Below are 18131 nucleotides of genomic sequence, written 5' to 3' on the forward strand. Positions count from 1 at the left end.
GACACTGGCAAGGCCGTCGCTATGCTTTTCTAGTTGCCGGTGGTGTAAAGACGTCGACTGCCGCGAAGCAAAGCATCAGCGTCCACCAACGGTCTCAACGCTGACCGAGGGCTCTCGCTGCTCCTTGGCCAGGCCGGATCCAGTGGCGGCACCTTTGTTGGACAGGGCGTTGGCGTAGCTCCATCCACCCCCGATACCAAAACCGGCCGAGCCACGCTTCCGGACCCGTGCCGACGACTGATCTTCTTCTTCCTCCATATTGAAGACGAAGGCCGGATCCTCCTCATCGATGGGTGTGGTGTATCGTCCAGTAACAGAGGAGCTGATGGATCCGCTTGAGACATGACGCTCCATCGTGCGGTCCCGTTCCTTGCCGATGGGCCCAGCGCCGTTGTTGCTCGGGGCTCGGCCCGTGGCCGCCAAAGGATGCAAATGGGGACTACCGCTTCCGTCGTCGCCCAGCCGGTTGCGCTGAAGCTGTTGTGTGAGCGCCGACATGGACTCGCTGCCGGCCCGGGAGCCGATTGGTCGGGCCATGGCAGCGCCGTGGCCCATTTCGTTGGAGAGCACTGAGTTTCGGAGAGGGCTTCCAACATGTCCAAAAACCGAAGGTCCATGCTTGTGGCCAAGCTCTTCTTCCTTCTGGCGCTGGAATAGCGGGCCCCACCTACTCGGGCTCGCGCCGCCGATAGGGCTGCCAAACTTGGTCCCATTCTCGCTGCCCGGCTCACCGTCAACAGTGCGCAGGGAGCCGCGACGGGCCTTCTCGGTCGGCGTCAAAAGATCCTGCAAATTGGACGGCACGCAATCCTCCTCCAAGAATCCAAAATTGGCCTCCCAATCGTGATCCACGGCGGATGTCTTCGGCATGCTCGAGCTGAGCATTTTTGGCTTTGCGTATCGACTCGAATGCATGGCTCGCTTGCCAAAGTATTCCTCGGGCTGGCCGGGAGGGCTGCTGGAAGCGGTGACGTTGGCTGCTGCCAGATACTCGCTGCCACCAAATGCCGAGGTGTGGAGCATCTTCAAGGTTTCGGATGTTCGCGAGTCTTTGGCGTTGCTCAGAGAGGGCGAGGGGGACTCGATACCAAACTTTGAAGGAACGGACGAGGGCCACGGCGCGGCGGGGAATCGTGCGGCATTAGACATGCCTTGGGAGTCAAAAGATGCCGGAAGTGGCGCATCCAAGACGGACAGTCCGTTGCCATTGACGGGAGACAGGCCGAGGCCGAATCTAGAAGCGTCGTCATCGCGAGGCGAGCCGTAGTTGGAGCCGGGATGAGAGTAGGTAGTATCGATCGTAGGCAGTCCGTTGTCGAGGCTGGACTGGCGACCCAATGATTGTTGTCTTTCGTCGCCGCCATAGGGATAAGCCGAGGTATAGGGAGGGACGCCTTCGCGGTATAGGCCCGAGGTGAGAGCACTAGTTGGGTGGTAGTTTGAGGCTGCGGTCGGATTGATGCGTCCGCCGAGGGCTATCGGAGAGGTGCCGATTGTAACGCCGTTCTTGCCATAGTTAATTCGTCGGCCGTCGGGGAGAACATGTATGTTGGCGCATTTGGGACCGAACTTGCAGTTTCCCTACAGTCAAGTCAAGCACATTAGCACTCTTGTCCGCAACCAACAAGGCGCGATTTGTGGTAGGCCGGGTGGTGTTGCCAGGATGCGAGGGGCACGGGCTCGAGGGTGGGATGGGTGGTCTGTGTAGCCGAGGGGCAGAGCAGAGCAACCTGACAGAATGGAGGGGCGGGACCCATGAGGATGAGGTAGTTGTCGCGATGCTGCCCGGTCGGAGGAGTGAAATAACGCACCTTTGCAAAGTACTTGCAGATGTTCTCGGCGGCGGAGCCCAGATCGTGACTGAAGGGGCAAGCATTGCCGGCTTGACAGGCTCCTTGTCGGAAGAATTTGCAGGGAACGTGGGACGTATCTGTAACGCAAGAGAAAAGAGAGGTTAGCCGAGAATGAACTGCTGGATGCAGAACGGAGCAGAGACAAGAGTGGCAGTCGCAGGTTGCTCAAGGACGGGTGCGGTGCGACGTGTTGCAGACGACACGACCGGCGGGAGGGAAGGCGAGGCGACCATGCCGACGAGCTTCAGCAGCGTGCCATCATGACAGAGCCTATGTGAGACAGTGATGGGCATTGGCCGCTGGGAAGCGAAGCAGAGGGAGAGGGGAGAGATAAATAAACAGTGGTGGAGAGAAATGGTCCACGAGAACGAGAGAGACAGAGGAAGGGTGACGTACTCGGTGGACTGCGCGGGCCATCGAATCTGGCGGCGGAGGCGGTGGATGCGTTGGAGGCCATTGGGCTCAGGATGGGACTGGGATGTCCATTCTGCTGCTGGATGTTGAGGCTGTTACTTCGCATATGGCGATATTCGGAGCCGTTGGTCGAAGGCATTTTGTCCGGAGGAGGGGAGGTGGAGGGACGGTAGAAGGGGAGGAGGAGGAAGAAGAGGGAAAAAAAGAGGAGCGAAGTGGAAGAGGCGGAAGGACGGGCGAAGAGGGGAACGGGAGACGCGGGCGGTGCGCCTTCAGTGGGCAGAGGGCGCTGTGGAGGGGTCCAGTTGCAGTGGAGCGGGCTGCTTTCGCCGGCCGGAGACGGTGGTGGGGGTAATCCTCACTCGCTCCTCGCTGAGATAGTTACTGGTGATAGCCAGTAATGGCGCTGCGATGCGATGAAGCCAGTCCAGAGAGTATGAGTCTTTCACAGGCACAGGAACAAGCAGACGGTCTCGCCAGAAGGTGTTGGATGTGTTCGGGGTCGGGCAATTGAGGGAAGAGGCAGGTAGGTAGGTAGGCGAGGTGAGAGGTGGAATGACAAAGCTAGGTCGAGGCCAGTCCACACGGTCGGTACCTGAGATGGGCAGACGGACAGCAGTGCGAGCGGCGTCAGGATAGCGAGTAGTGTGTGATGTGAGAGCGAGCGAGAGGCTAAGAGTCGTAGAGGGTGTGGGATGTATGAGGCGGGATGTGTGAGGTGGGTTGTATGAGGTGGGATGTGTGAGGTGCGACAAGGATGCTGTGCGGGCGGCAAAGGCGGTGCGTCTCGGTCAGACGCGGTTTGCAAAGGTGAAGGAAGATGAGCGTGAAGGTTATGGATGTGAAATGTCGCAATCTGCCCCACTCGGTTCGGAACTAACTCAAGTTGACGGAGGCAATACAATGAGCAAGCAGCGTGGCTTAGGTGAGTAAGTGACTGAGTGAGTGAGTGAGCAGCAAGAACAAAAAGAAGAGATGAGAGTGAGCGGCCAGGGGAGGGGGAGTGTCCCGGTGTTTGGTGCTGAAGCCGAGCTGCGTCCGTCGTCGTCTCGAGTCAGGATTCGGTCGTTGGTATCTTCAACGGAGAACCTTGGTGGAAAGCTGCTGCCCACCTCGCCTTGGGGGGTCCGTAAGACGACAAGGTAATCCTTTGGGCCAGAAGAGAGCGACGATGCCGAGCCGGACGTGCTATGTAAGGACTAATGTTAAAAGAGACGGACGCTGGAGCACGCGATGGAGGGGAAACCCCAAGGCGGATAAGGTAGGAGGCGGCGGGGGCACGGCGGTGGTTTCGGTAGCGTATTGTAGCGTAACGCAAAGGAAGGGTCCGTCTGTCTTTCCTCTGCCCAAGTGTACAATGACGGCGCCAGTGATGGTCTCGATAGGCCGATCCGAAGGGTGATCTGATGCTCTCCTCAAGTACGGATATCCTGCACGGATATGCGGCTGGATGCGAAGGGGGTTGAGAGGGGACGACCCGACAGATATAGCCAAGGTATCAGAAGGCAAGCTTGGTCCCAAGATTGGATGGGCTCTGCAATGTCAGGCACGCTGAATATCGGCTCAGATGACGCGAGTGAAGTGGAACAAAGCAAAGAGGAAATAGTGAGCACACGATGGACGAACGGCGACCAGAGTCAAAGGTGATTCAGGTCGAGCGAGGGTCGAGGGTCGAGGGTCGAGGTTCGAGGTTCAAGGTCGCAACTGGGGTCGATGATGGCGGAAGCTGATATCAAGATACCGCCAGATGACCCAATCGGCGAATCAGATGTTCGGCCCTCCCTCGAGCCTTGACCTGGGAGGCTGGAGATTAGATCAACTGGACCAGACAGCTTCAACGTGCCAGGATCTTGCTGGGTGGCCAGACAAACTGCACTCCCTTCGCGTCTGGCAGATGGAGTGGATATGGAGCTTTGGGTAATCAGGATTATTATGTACGTACCTAGGAGGGGCAAGTGCTAAGCCTGCGAGACCCAAGAGCAGTGACGATTTGTCGATGTGTCGATGTGTCGATGTTTATCCTCTGCTAGTTCTGTAGCGAATAGGCGGGAGAGTGTGCCAGCGGGCGTTGAAGCGGGGGTGAACTTGTGAAGGAGGCGATGATTATCCCAGCTATCCGTTGCGGCAGAGGTTCAGTCATGCCAGTGTCCAGATAAAGCACTGCCGATGCTCAGGGGTCATCTTTCAGGCCTGGCGGACCGTGGCGCTTCACTCGGAGCAGGGTTCGGTAAGCAGTCGACGGTGCTCTGGTGAGCTGGGACTTGGTTCCAAATGGGCGTCGAGATGTTGTTGTGAGGCGCGGGCGGGAAACTGGCGGCCAACTTGGAAGCCGCTAGACTAGGCAGCTTCAAGCGACGGCGTTGCTCCTATTAATAATGAGATTTAGATGGTGCAGAGTGAGAGTGAGAATAAGAGTAAGAGTAAGAGTAAGAGGAATGGGACTTTTGAGGAGCATGTTTCCTATTGAACCAGACGGCAGACTCGGAATCGCCCACCCTCATATAAGTGAGAGCGCATACAAACAACATCTTTGCCCTCCAAAACATGGCATGGGACTCTCTTCTCAAGCCACGTATTCTTACCATGCGGACAGTCATACTGGGTCTCGCTTCACAGCAGTACGGCCACGATACCTCACGTCTCTCAAAGCGAGGTAGTCCAGCCCATCATCCCAAGCCAGAGATACTCTCCGCACGGTATTCCAACTACGCGCAATAGTATTCCTATTCCGTATTTGCCGTAGGCATCTACGGATACATCTAGGTATCTGATGAACCCGCCTCGCCCCCTCCTCACCTCACCCATGCTGCCATCCACTCTGCTGCACTCCTCCTCCTCCTCCTCCTCCTCTTTTCCAACCCCATGCTCATGTCCATGTCCATGTCCACGCCAAGCTATGCCCGAAATGCCATGTTAGTCGAGCCTCCCTCCTCGCACTTCAAGACACTTTTTTCTCGTACGAGCAAACAATGATCTTTTTCCTCTTCGACTCTTCAACCTGCAGAAACACACGGACGCACACACCACACCCCCACCATGTCTTGTACTTCACTTCTTGCCATCGTCAACCCTCCTTGACCACCATCCGACCGGAGCCAGGCAGGTGGCGTGCCTCCATCACGCGGCGGCCTCATGATGCACTTGCTCTCTACCCCTCAGCCACCCATCCAGTCCAGGTCAAGACATCTAGGCTCATCGTCATGGAGGGGTCCAACAAGGGGGGGCGGGCATCTCAATGATACATGTATAGAAAAGATGGGGAACGGAAACGATGCCAAGTGCAGTCAGCCGCGCGGAACGAGTGTGGTTGGAAATACCGGCTCCCTTCTCGACACATCCCGCACCTCCCATCACCGCTGTGCGTCGGGAAGAGGCGAGCCAGGGACAAAGATGCCAGAGCGGATGCCAGTGTTGGATAGATCATGCGCCTTGGGAACGCCAGCCTCTCATACTCACCCGCACTTACTTACATTGCTGCTGCTGCCGCTGTTTCGCGTTATTCCGGTCGTACTGATGCACCCAAGACGAACAATAGACAAGTCGGCATGCTCAGCTGAAGAGGTCTCTCTCGAGGCTTCAGCATTACTTTGCAAAGATCTTGTCCCGCATGCCTTATCACGTCTACCTCAGTCTCCTTGCGAGCCCCTGCATGGATATTGAAATGATTACAAGGCAGGCAAGCTTAGACACCAACAACCCGTGGGCTGTCGTCCGCCATCCGCCGGCCAGCCGTTTGTCAATGTTGGTGAGACCATCCGCTGAACTGAGCATCCGTGTCACAGTAGCAACCAGCATGCTGGGACCCTTTTCAGGCGCCTGGCGCCCTGTGCGACATTTCGACATTCGCCCCAGCAAACACTTGACGGCTTGTCTCGTGTTTTGGACTGAGTTGACTCTCCTCACTCGTATTGATGATGTGCATCGTGGATTCGCATTTCAGATGTCCAAGGCATTGGGGTCGTATTTGAGTTCCAAAACCTCGAATGGTGGGAATATTCGATATCCGAGTCCGTCAATAACATTATCGGCACCAATCATGGCACATGCCGACGAGCCCCTAACGCCGCCCATGTCTCTCAACAACTTGCTTTTTCTCATCTCTCTGATCTTGCATCGCAGGGTTCACTCAATGTCTATCGCAAGCCCGAGGGCCCGCCCAGTGTCTCGCCTATCTCGAGCCCATCTAGCATCACGGGTCTTGGTCTTTTACCTGCTGCGTTACTACCTTAGCCTTCAACTGCAGCGCGACGTCTTGTCCGAAAAACACAAAGAGTTACATCAAAACCGTCACTCGACGATCTTGACTCGTCAGTCGCCCGAGGGAAAGGCAACCGAGACGGGCCATGGCAGTTGACTGCGGCCTGCCCCCTACAAGCTTAACCTGCCATGTCGGGCAAGGCGCGGGGCCGAGCGCAAGTCGTCGCCGCTCCAGAGTTGCAGCTGTGCGACATCAAACGCAACACGACGCGATGAATCCCACCCCACGCAGACACACCCGCATGCTGCTCGTGCTACGCAGTAGAGTGCGTTTACGCATGCAGCCGCTCGACGGGGAATACCTCAGTGCCCAGAGTCTGGAGAGACACACAGACGAGACAGAGAAGAGACAAGACTAGACTAGACGAGCAAGATAGGGTTGACTGCTGCAGCAAAAGCTCAACCAGTAATTAGTAGTTGTAAGCATGTACGAATAAGTAGCGAGGTGGGTAGGTGGTAGGTAATTAGGTGCCCCAAGGCCATGCGAGACCGGCGCATTGCTCAGTCCGATCGTTGTCTTGGCTCCCTCCCCGGTACTGATCTGATCTGGCTGCTCTTGTTACATTTCGACATCCCCCACGCCGCCCAATGTTTGGTTTCTGGTGTCAACAACCAACCTGGCGACTGGCAAAGACTTCATATCGCCGTACTCGTACCCCAGTGCTCTCTCACTATCGCAACGTCCCAGCTACCTTGTCCGATTCTCGGCCGATGGCGTCTCCAGCTTCCGACGTATGTCTCTCCTATAACCCCAGAGGGCGTGCTATCAAGCAACCCGACGAAACCCTGTCAAACCCGCAGAGCATACCGGTACCCGTCTTCGCTGCCTATCCGCGCGATGGTCTTTCTTGACACTCCCGTCCGCCAACCTCTGCCATCTGGCTGGCTCTCCTCGCAGGGGTTCAGCTGCCGAGACATCAACACCTCCAGCAAGTGGCTGCTGTTTTTGTCATTGCCCCGGCCGGCAGTGCAGTGCTTCTTCCCTGAGGATTTGCTACCTAATCCTCGGGCACTTTTCCTGACCTGTTTCCCTTTCCGCGACGGTCCATCCGAACCCTTTCTGCCCCAGTCAAACCTGCATCTGCCTCCTCTTTGAGACCCCGTTGCAGCCTCGGGCAGTAGCCACCCGTCTCACCGGCTCCTTTTGGGACAAGGTCAGCATGATGCAGTTACCCGACGACAGTTGCCTTCTTTCGGTGAACCGCATCGGCCAGGCCTGGCTCAACCCGATGACGCCAGCCATACCTTGTGAGTTGTTGATGGCAGCGTCCAGCAGCAGCGGCCACCTACTGTCCCTCCATCGTCGGCTTTCCTCGAAGCCGGGTTGGTTGCGAGCCAAGACGAAATCGTACCTGTCGTGCTTTCTCGCACGAGTAAGCTCTACCCCGTGGGCCGTGGGCCGAGGGCACACAGTCACATCGCACAAAGATGCCCGGGAAAGGTCCGATGCTGCAGGGAGGCTGCTACGCCAACGTCGTTCAACTTCCTGTCAAACCACCACACGGCTTTCCGGTCATCTTCCCCTTTGTCGTCGTCGCAATCGCTTCATGGATAAGGGTAGCCTGAATCTTGAAGCAAGGCTCATTCGCCTCTCCGCGCGGCCCCGCCGTCCGCCTTCGTCCACACTGATGATCCCTGCAACGACCAGGTTTGCCCGCTTGGCCTTTTCCTTTCTATGCCCCCCGTTAAATGCCTTACTTGCCTGCGAAGACGGATACATCCTCGAAGCTTTGCAGCTCGAGTGAAACATCATCCCAGCAGAGCCCGCATCTTCTGATGGGAAGCTCCATCTCGTCTGAACCATGACATGCTCTTCCAAGACTGGCGGAAGTGGGGAGGGGCGGAAGCGCGAAGGCCCGGCGCATCGCGCGTCTACGCCGGAAAATGAAAAGATGCATGTCACCGAACCTACATGTAGCCAACATCTATCTTGGTTCTCTGATATCATTCTCGACAATTTTTGACGCTCCTCGCACCCCGAACAAACTAGGTATTCCAAATCAGACGTGATGCGTCTACATCAAATCATAAATCATGAATCATGAAGAATCCAAGACGACTCTCCCGGTGACTTGTACGGCTACGCACCCTTCTCCCCCCCCAACTGGCGTATCACTCTCATCAGCTCACCGCCTCGGGATTGTTTCACACACCCTATCGTCCATATCCAAGTAAACCAAGTTCTCGCTCGGCACCACTAGCTGCTTCGTCACTGCTCCATCGACATTCCCGGGTCAAGCCACACTCTTCCCGGTCTGGACCAGTGAATCCCTTTTCGCCCTAGTCTACCAATGCTTCTAGACCTTGCATGCACTCAAAGAACTCATAGTCTTCGGACCCCAGCGCAGCAAGGATGTAAGGGTTCTCATTCCCTACGCCGATCCCTCCTCAGCCTCCCCGCCGTTTGCTCTCTCGACGACCTCACGACCAACCCCCACCCTCCATCACAACCCCCTCCTTCAACCCCTAGGTCGATTTCTCACCTTGTCCGCCCGTTCCGTTCACCCCATCATGTCGACGCCATGTTCACTGGCTACACCCACCCACATCGCCCACCACGCATTCCCCAATCGACCAAATCAAACGGTCGTCCGTTCCCTGCTTCAAGTGTGGCGTCACGTCGAGTGGCTGACTCTGTGAACTTTCTGGCTGGATCACTGCCATGTCCAACTGTTATCCGACTGGCTTGATTCTCTGGCTAGCATCAGACGGCTATGTATGCGACCGGTGTTACTCGCAGCAGTTCGCAGCCTGGATCCCAGCTACCCCATGCCGATGCTACAAGCACAACGTGTAGTCTTCAGAAGCTTACAGAACCACTTGTCTCATTCTTGGTGGGAAATGCGCCGAGAAAACATGACAGGAAATGGCAGCTACCCTTGGCATAGAGCGCTTACATTCACTCACCTGTATGATTTTGGTATGAAATGGCGGTCATCGTGGCGGCCGCATGAGAATGAAGTCAGACAAATCACGGCTAGTCTCCGCTCACCCTTCCCGATCCTTCACACCATCATGTAAGCCCTCCAACGCCCCACTCTCAATCTTCTCTCAGTGAAGCTGGATATCACTCCAATGATTCTCTTATTGTGCTTCCTGCTCTGGACCCAGAAGAATGCCGCATGACTTACCCCTTGGCTAATCCAACCTCGCCCCCGAGAGCCCGCATCACTTTTCCGACTCTCAAGCCACTACCCCATATTGTTGCCATGCTGGCCGACAAGCCACGGCCAGCCACGGAACTAGTCTACTAGTAGCCCTACGACGGCGTCATGTCAGGCCTACGGTGTTTGGCCCATTTTCTTCTCTGTGCTCTTTCTGTGCTTGTTGAACTGTTAGAGGTCCCCGACGTTCATTCAGGCCTTGCGAGTCGGCATGTATCATTTCCTCCAGGATGCCATCTGCCACGTCGTATCATTTGGGACCCTTATCATCTTTCAACTGCCATTCCGACTTCCGACTCCTTCTCCGGAGCGAATAAGACCGCCCTTCCATTGTCTTATGCTTAACACAAATCCCGAGCCAACCTCATCCGAGTCTGTACGGCGGCACTGATTCTGCCTTTAACATGGTGTCTTCTGAGCAGGGAAACAAATGCTACGTAGCTAGGGTGGGACGGTCTCACTGGCAGCCACCATCTGCACACCCTCTTCCACAAGATCGTCTTGCTCTAGATATCTTTGGCACATCATCTCGAACCCCATGATCCCCACCCACCCCTCCTTCCCGGCGCGTTCCAGTCCGCCTGTGGCAAGCAGGTTGGTTTACTGTCTCTCTTCGTGTGGCGCCCGGTAATCTCGGGTCTTGCCATCACGACGCGTACTTCACAGAGACTCCTGTTTACGTGATTTTGTGCACCAGGTTTCAGACATATCCACTGCGATACAGGCCACAGAGTGACATTCTTCCACTGTGCTGTGTGTGGTTCTCAGAGGCTCTGGCTCCAAGAGATTCGCTCTGACAGTCTGACAACCAGAGGTGGAGCTGAGTGGTCTGCTGATCAAGGAGCAGGAGCGTGGTGCCCCTCGGCCATCGTGACGTCTGCTATTCCATCCGACGTGCCTGGTTCTGCGCTTTTCATGGGGGTGCCGAGTGAAATTTCAAGGTCATGCATGCCTTTCCGGAGCTTTGGTCCCGTCATCTTCCCAGCATTAACCATATTTTGTGAAGTTGAGCCAACCGTCTAGAGCTGGATTCAGTATTCCCGTTTGATCCTGTCGCGTTATAGGGTAGCTTACGATTGTTCAGCGCCGATAATACCCCCAGAATCTGTCGTTAGTCAAAACCAAACCTGTTGTGAACGAAAATGGTCTGAAGCTGCCCAATGGGACACTAGCAGCCTAACTATCAGATCAAGCCACAATCCCAAGCTCTGGGATCTGTACGGGCTGGGCGGCGGCTACGCGGTCACGGAAAGAATGCCCGTTTGCTTAGTACCTAGCCTGGGGTTGTGACTTGCCATGTGACTCGAAGCCTGCGGCCAAACAGTGTGGGTGGGTGTCTCAGAGTCCTTCGTCTCCAGTGCCGCAGTGCGAGGACTATCGATTCGTCTGCTCGGGGCTGGGGAACCGCTGCCGCTTCGTATCGTAGATAAGCCGGCATGTTCGTTCTTCCACAGACTATTATTCAGTAGGCTGTCTCTACTCCTCGTTCGACCTGGATGAACATGGAAACATGCCAAAGATTCATCAAGGAAACTGCCGGCACGATTCATTCCGATACACCTGATGTGGGCGTGCTTGCTAGTCCAGCAACACAAATGTGCAATAAAGGTCGGAAAGATCGGGGAGGCTAGGCAGCCCTCCGATCACAGTCAACATTTCAATGTAGTCTTGTGATTTGCCACGGCGTTTGTTTGTGTTTTGATCAGCTGGACGCGCCAATATCGCCGGGGAGGTTGCACAGTCTCAGCTGGGTGCCGTTGGATGTGGGCTTTGCCCACCCTCTAATGGCATCGCCGCTTCGGAATATGCGACTGCTTGGAAACACAAGGCTGACGGTTGTTTTCGTGTTTTCGATGCTGTCGTGTAGGGCCTGCGGTGAACTAGATCATCGCAGTGGTGTTACGACGGGATGACAAGTGAGTCCATTTGGAATCATGTAAGGTGCCATCATCGCAAAAGCTTTTCCTAGCCCCACCCTTTTGCCCAGCATAATAACGCAGACTCCTGGGCTGCTTTTATGTGACGTAACTTGGGCTGGAGTCTCACACTTGGAGCAGTCGATCGGCCGACGGGTTACTCTGGCAAAGCCACTTATTTCTCCCAACGGACAGATTCTCGAACCTTCATTGACATTCTATGCGGTAGTGTACCCCTCATCATTGCCAGTCCTTGTCAACTGGTGATGAACCGTTGAGGACAAGAACAAGAGACAACGTTGCCTCCAGACGGTAACAGCTGGAAAACAACCCTGCTTTGTATAAAGATATCGTATATGACAGGAGAGGCAAACATGTGAATGAACGCTGAATTTCCGCCTAGCAGAATTTGTGTCAAGATTGATCTTCATCGTCTATGTGAGCATCAGGAGTGACTTGCACGATGGCTGTGGTCTTGAATTCATCGAGACGGTATCGAGCATACCCTAGATGGGTGTTAAGCTTCCGACTCAAGCCCTGAGCCCTGGTATACCAAACATTCCTAACATACACCTCCCTGCTCAAATAGATCCGTCAACTCCATAGATTCATGCAGGACACTGGCACTGGCGCCAAGTAATGTTGTTTTTGAGTTTTGAAGCTAATCTCACGGTACTTTTGGCTGGATATGGTAGAGGTCGGTTGGGAGGCAAAGTCGATGAACAGACCTATTGTAATCTTAGAATAAATTCTCTATAAGACACGCTTCCTAGTATACGCGCTGGGCATATTTCTCTCTCAAACATTGCTCCTATTGATAATCACTCAGGGTATCGGTGCCATAATAACAGCAAGCGCAACAAGAATTGAGTATCCCCACCCCAGGCCCTGACCAGAGTACATGGGAGAGCTGGCGAGGGGTAAGAAAGCTCCAAACACACTACAGAAAATGGTGGAAGCAGCGAGTGCGGAGGTGGCATGTGGCCTGAACGCATCGACGAGGTCGCGAGGAATCTAAATGGGTTGTCAGTATTCCGAGCTTCTGAATGCGGAAATCCACAAGATGAATCGGGTGGCGATAGTCTCTACTCACAAACACAAAAATGATGCCAATGCCAATGACGGCGGTGCCAATCATTGGAACCAACCAAAAGATGGCTTTCTCCGCCGGCCACACATATAGGAGCAACCCGACTGAAATCATGGGCATTGGCGAGATGCCGTCGTCTAAAGCTGAAACAAAACGCGAGCCTCCGGAGCGTTTTTTTCATCTTTCTAGCTCGTTTCTCAAGCAAGGTCTTCGCTGAGGTTTCTCGGAGAACCAATATCATGACCACACTGAGGGTGCCTGCCTGGGAGAGTAGAGAGTTGGGGTCAGAGACTTCACTCCTGTCAAACCAACCACAGCAGTGTTTGACTTACCTTAGTTCCACATACCATGATGCACAGCGTCCAGAATATCCAACGCGAACCCAAGTACTCGGCTAGTAACCCGCCCGATGCGGGTCCCAGGATGGGACCCAGCAGTAGGGCGATGGAGTAGACAGCCACGGCGCGACCTCGCGAAGCCGGATGTGCGACATCGGCAATTTGTACTGCCCCCCTTGGGGAGCGGAGCGGAGCCGGCACTTCCGCAGAGGAAATGAAAGGCGAGCGAGACGCCAAGGCTGTACAAGACAGCACAGACTGCGTGGCAGGCAAGGAAAAGAAGATTCGATATGGCGTATGCTGGAAATCGTCCGTACAACGACATGGGTGCCGCTAAACTGTCTTCTTTCAGTCTCTGGGTGGTGGGTGACTGAAGTCTCTCATCGCTTTCAAGAGGCTTGGTCTTGAAAGAGGATCTAAGGGAATTACACTGGACCAAAAAAAAAAAGCTGAGATTGAAGATATACACAACCGGGGAAGTTGGAACTCCTCCGGGTGTCATGAATTCCTCAAGAATGCTCGGTACGGCGGGAGCGGGAGCAAAAGATGCAACTGCCCTTCACAGAGAACCACATCAGCACTTGCGCAACGAATGAAACAAGTTGCTCCGAGACCAGGCGACTCACACCTGTAGCGTTGAAATACTCACAAGCAGAATCTGCACCCAGCTTGACCTCATCGACCAACGCATCGGGTCTTCGGTGTCCTGCGGCTTCTTCCAGTCAACCACGTATGACGGATCCTTCTCCGACACTGTTGAACAGTTGCTAGCTGGAGGGGCGAAGTAAGGCGATCGGGTCGACTTATCGTCGTCGGGTATGCTGCTGAACGCGGTGCCCATGTAGAGACTGAGCTCGTCAACCGGCCCCCAAGGACGACCGTCCGCGCTAAGCCGAAACCATGAGAAGCTCGATGTCCGCGAGTGTCGTGAAGAGTCGCTGCTGACTCTTGATCTTCTTTCCGCCAAGGCCACTGGCTCTGGGTACCTTGGCTCGTCTAATCCCGTTGCCACATGGTAATCTTGGATGGAAGCCATCGGGCCCAGGTAACACGCCTCGGTCTCATGAGACTCCTTGGTGGATAATTTGGCGAATGTTGCCGGGAGATTTTGAATGAGAGAAGGCGACTACTGCTAAAGAGACGGCTTAGATGTCTAGGGTAGTCTTCTAATAATATACAGCAAGGAAGTAGTGCCGTTAGATCTGACCCAAGCCCCTACACCGGCTTCGGACAAGATAGTTTCGCCATTCGAACACTGCCTACTTGCCGCAGTCATACTATCATTGTGTTGAGAATAAATGACCATTATTCTCATTGGCGTTGCTGTGCCTGAAGCAGCCCCGCTAAATGGGCTGTCCATTGCCTCAGATAGATACGATGCAGAGTTATCACATGGGGGATACCGGCAAGTACCTCGCACCTCGCAGCACTGGCGCATGATGAAGGGCCGGTATGGCCGAGGAGGGCAATAAGCAAGCGCCTCAAAGGGCTGTAAACGTCAGGCATAAAACACACGGGTAACCCCGGCCGATCTGGATGCTGTGCAAACCAGCTCCCGGGTGAGCCGACCTGCTGAGCATTCTGTGAGAAATCTATTATGGTTGTCTCTTTGGGCTGAACTTTCACGACTGCTGCTATTCATGGGGGGTTTAGTCCAGTCCCCCCTGTTTCATATTATCCGGGAATGAATCGTATGCCGCCTGGTCCGAACTTTGAAAGTTAAAACCAGTGCTCCCAGCTGTCGAAAATTGACCCACGTCAAACTTTCTACGTGAAGAAAAAATGGCAATGTGGAAGTTCACAAACATAACTAGATAGGCCCTCTCGGAGGATTTAAGAAAATCACCGTTGCCCTACGATCTGTTGTGGCACAGGGGGCTGAGTGACACATCCCAACATCTTTTCCCCTGAGCACTAGAGATGAACTGGCAGGTATTTGTACATTTGAGGATCGCTTCGTCATCCAGAACGAGAAACCAAAACTGGAAGGATGGTCGTGCTGGCTTAAGACTTAAAAAGGCGATGAGACTTACCTTCCTACACTTACTTTTCTGTAATATTCCGAACACTGTTTTCCTACTTGTGAGACTGCCAGTGGAAATGTGTATCAGCCGCGAGGACGGCTTTTGATGATGTATTGCTCAAGCTCATTTGAGCACTCGATGGTGTATTAAAACAAGACGATGATCTAAGGTCAGGTGGCGCATGCTCATAGCCAAACTCCTGCTGTTTCAAGGTACTGAACGATGTTGTCTACCTTAAGGTAAGAGGGAGTGAGTATGCAACTCTCGTGTGACACGGCTTTCAGAAGATCTCGGCTTAGAGGTAAAAGATATGTTCACTAGCAATGATGATTTTGTCATAATCCCAAAACCAAGGGTACTCTTAATGGTATTATTAGGCGGCGATGACAGCTTCAAAAACCACTCTGTTCAGGAACAATGCGCTGATGAAAGCGGAACTTGAGACATGATTTCTTGACAACTAGCAATCGATACCACCGTAAAACCCTTTGCCCTTTTGTATTTTGCGGTTGACGAAGTATAGCACAGTTGCAGAGCGCTCAATATAAACGCAAATTCAAACCCCAAATCACCCGTACTGTACGCCATCGGTCCAGTCCACCAGGCTTGGGCCGTACAGAGGATAACGAGACTGAAGCACAGGACGACGGTCCCAAGTGCGGCCGCACCACTAGGAAGACCTGAAGAAACGTTCCAGAAATGATAGTTGTAAAGCTTTGTGTCTCCTTTGCGGAATAGAAAATGTTCTACCAAAATAATGTTGACAAGGGAGGCAGACCGGTACCAGATCAAAGCCACAAAGTTCTCCAAGTTTAAGAAGAATTCATCTGCCGCCTTAACACGACGGGTATCATGATAGCTTTGAAGATGACCAAAATTATGTATCGAGGGGCTCAAAATAGCCGAGGTACCAGCGTTTGGAAATTCAGTTTGATGGCGTAGAGGGTACCGGAAATGTTGCCGACCGAAGAGTATGAAAGTCAAAAAAAATGACGACGAACTTTCCAAACCCACCAGCAGGCAACAGGATATCAACTAGCACGCCGTCGACTAGGGTCTCGGCATATACTTCCTCTCACTCAGGCCCATTGGGGATGGCACCGCCAATGGCATTGCTTAGCGTCATTAGAAGTTGAGGATAGTAGATACCTAGAATTAAGCCGAGATAGCTGTAATTTAAATGCGGCATCTTGGGTTGGTAAGTGAGATATTAGAGGTACACAAAAGAAACGGAAAGTGCTCACGATGCTCTATACCCCCTTAGGCCAAAGCAGGTCGTTAGGTCTGAAGCAATACAGGCCCAGGGGATCATGTATGATGCCACAATCATACCAAAGCTCAGGATTGCAGGCGCCGTTGCTCTGGCCATCTCGGCCTGCCCAGCCAGCCTCGAATCTCCAAAACCAGCGGCAAAGACGATGGGGATCACTGCTGGGATGAAAGCATATGTTTCGTAGAAACGTAGTATCTTGTACCCGCAGAATGATACGAGAAGGGGCAGGAGTGCAATTAATACGATGCCCAAGTCAAGTGGCTAAGACCACATCACCGTTGGTAACGGCCTACAGACATTAACCGCCGATGACGCAGACAATGACGCAGAATTCAGTCAAGGTAGCTAGGCTGAGGAAGACTGGCACCTGTGCGAGGTAGTGCCTGGGAAAAGAGTCAGCAACGAATAATGACTATGGTTGGTGAGGTGGTTTACCCAAAGCGGTAATAAATAATGACTCACAGAAGAATGTTGGTATTCAGGGAGCAACAAACAGAAAATGTGTTGAATTATCGAGTTGACGTCCGCTCGCACGGTGTTATCGGCTCATTGACCCACTATTCAACTCGACCTGTGAAGTCGGCTGTCGCTCTAGCAGTATCCATAGGAGGATTTTGTTGTATACGTCTAGTAGCTCTTCCCTGGATCATTGAGTGGCCGATCCATGGAAGGCGGCCGTGATGCCTCGATATCCGTCACATTGTTGTAGGTTAGACCATATTGCAGATTAGTATCGGAGTCGTAGGATGCAGACCGCAGTCGTGGCAGGCAAGCTGAAGCTAGGGATGCTGTTCAATCTTGTCCTATCTCGGACCCGACTGGGTGGCATAGAAGGATGGCATTTAGATGTGCGCAGACGCACAAAGAGCGGCGGACAATCTCCTTTTAGTTGATGGACAGCATTCACGCGGTGTCTTCACAAAGATAGAGGAGGGGAACTTGGGAACCACCAGTCCAAAGCCGGCGGGTAATCTGCAATGAAGGTGAAAGCCCTCGTCATAAGAGGACATACCATGAAGAGCAAAACATGGCCGCCTGTCAAATATTTCGTATCATTTATCCTCTATCGTATACTGGGCATTTGATGACTCTTTCTGGGCCTTGGCAGCCACTTGAAATGATTAGTGAAAATCCAAGGATTCTTCAGAGCCCGTTAGTTAGATTAGACAAAACGGACGGGCGTGGCTATCCTTGGACCATGGCTTCGAGGACACCTCGAGCGCCTCATGTTGCCATCCGTAGGCCAGGACTTTGCTGGCCTTTCTTTGGGTCTCCGCCTTCCACTATCCTTTGCGAATTTTTTTTTTAATGTCGTCCAGGCTCCTCTCGCTCGGCAAGTTCCTAAGAACGTGTTTGATGATTCGGAATACAATCTATAGCGCCTTAATCTCTTCCTAGCCTGCTATGGGAGTTTCATACCTATCGGCTTGGTTGGGTGTGCTAGCCGAGTAAACCCCACCTACTTTAGCTTTTCATTGGGGTTTGCCAGACATCCGGCGCTGAATTAATTACCTGTGATCTTACCACCCTGGCTAGAGTCAGACACCGAGTGATGGAGATGATTGTGAGGATTGGTCTGTTAACAGAATCGTTTGCCACGCAGGTGACACTTCAGTTGTGCTATTAGCGAGTCATATCCACCAACTCCTGACCTGGCGACCTTGCGGCAAGTGTAGCTTCGAGAACAGTGCGACGACTGACAACGCCGACAAAGTAATGGTAGGGTTGCTCGAACCTTGGAAAAGACCGAGCACTTCGGTAGAGCCAAACCATGAAGGGTCTCGCTCCAATTCAGCCATCGA

At 53.5% G+C, this 18131-nt stretch overlaps 4 protein-coding genes across 4 annotated transcripts; all 4 read right to left on the bottom strand.

The window, feature by feature from the left end:
• Nucleotides 1-75: 75 nt before the first annotated feature.
• CORC01_06085 (uncharacterized protein) lies at nt 76-2406 on the bottom strand (the record flags this gene model as incomplete). The annotated part of the gene is made up of 3 exons (XM_022617727.1): nt 76-1581; nt 1626-1930; nt 2250-2406. 3 exons carry the CDS (start codon nt 2404-2406, stop codon nt 76-78), a joined length of 1968 nt encoding a protein of 655 aa, XP_022475783.1.
• A 4806-nt stretch (nt 2407-7212) lies between these two features.
• On the bottom strand, nt 7213-7965 carry CORC01_06086 (uncharacterized protein; the record flags this gene model as incomplete). The annotated part of the gene is made up of 3 exons (XM_022617728.1): nt 7213-7267; nt 7333-7547; nt 7660-7965. Coding segments are annotated over 3 exons (576 nt in total), but the record flags the coding sequence as incomplete, so codon positions are not given.
• A 4464-nt stretch (nt 7966-12429) lies between these two features.
• Nucleotides 12430-14068, bottom strand: CORC01_06087 (uncharacterized protein; the record flags this gene model as incomplete). Its single annotated transcript, XM_022617729.1, has 5 exons — nt 12430-12618; nt 12698-12837; nt 12944-12956; nt 13042-13290; nt 13682-14068. 5 exons carry the CDS (start codon nt 14066-14068, stop codon nt 12430-12432), a joined length of 978 nt encoding a protein of 325 aa, XP_022475785.1.
• Nucleotides 14069-15464: 1396 nt separating this feature from the next.
• On the bottom strand, nt 15465-15644 carry CORC01_06088 (uncharacterized protein; the record flags this gene model as incomplete). Its single annotated transcript, XM_022617730.1, has 1 exon — nt 15465-15644. One exon carries the CDS (start codon nt 15642-15644, stop codon nt 15465-15467), a length of 180 nt encoding a protein of 59 aa, XP_022475786.1.
• Between the last annotated feature and the right edge of the window lie 2487 nt (nt 15645-18131).

Source organism: Colletotrichum orchidophilum (assembly GCF_001831195.1).
Source record: "Colletotrichum orchidophilum strain IMI 309357 chromosome Unknown Scaffold_44.1, whole genome shotgun sequence".
Lineage (NCBI taxonomy): Eukaryota > Fungi > Ascomycota > Sordariomycetes > Glomerellales > Glomerellaceae > Colletotrichum > Colletotrichum orchidophilum.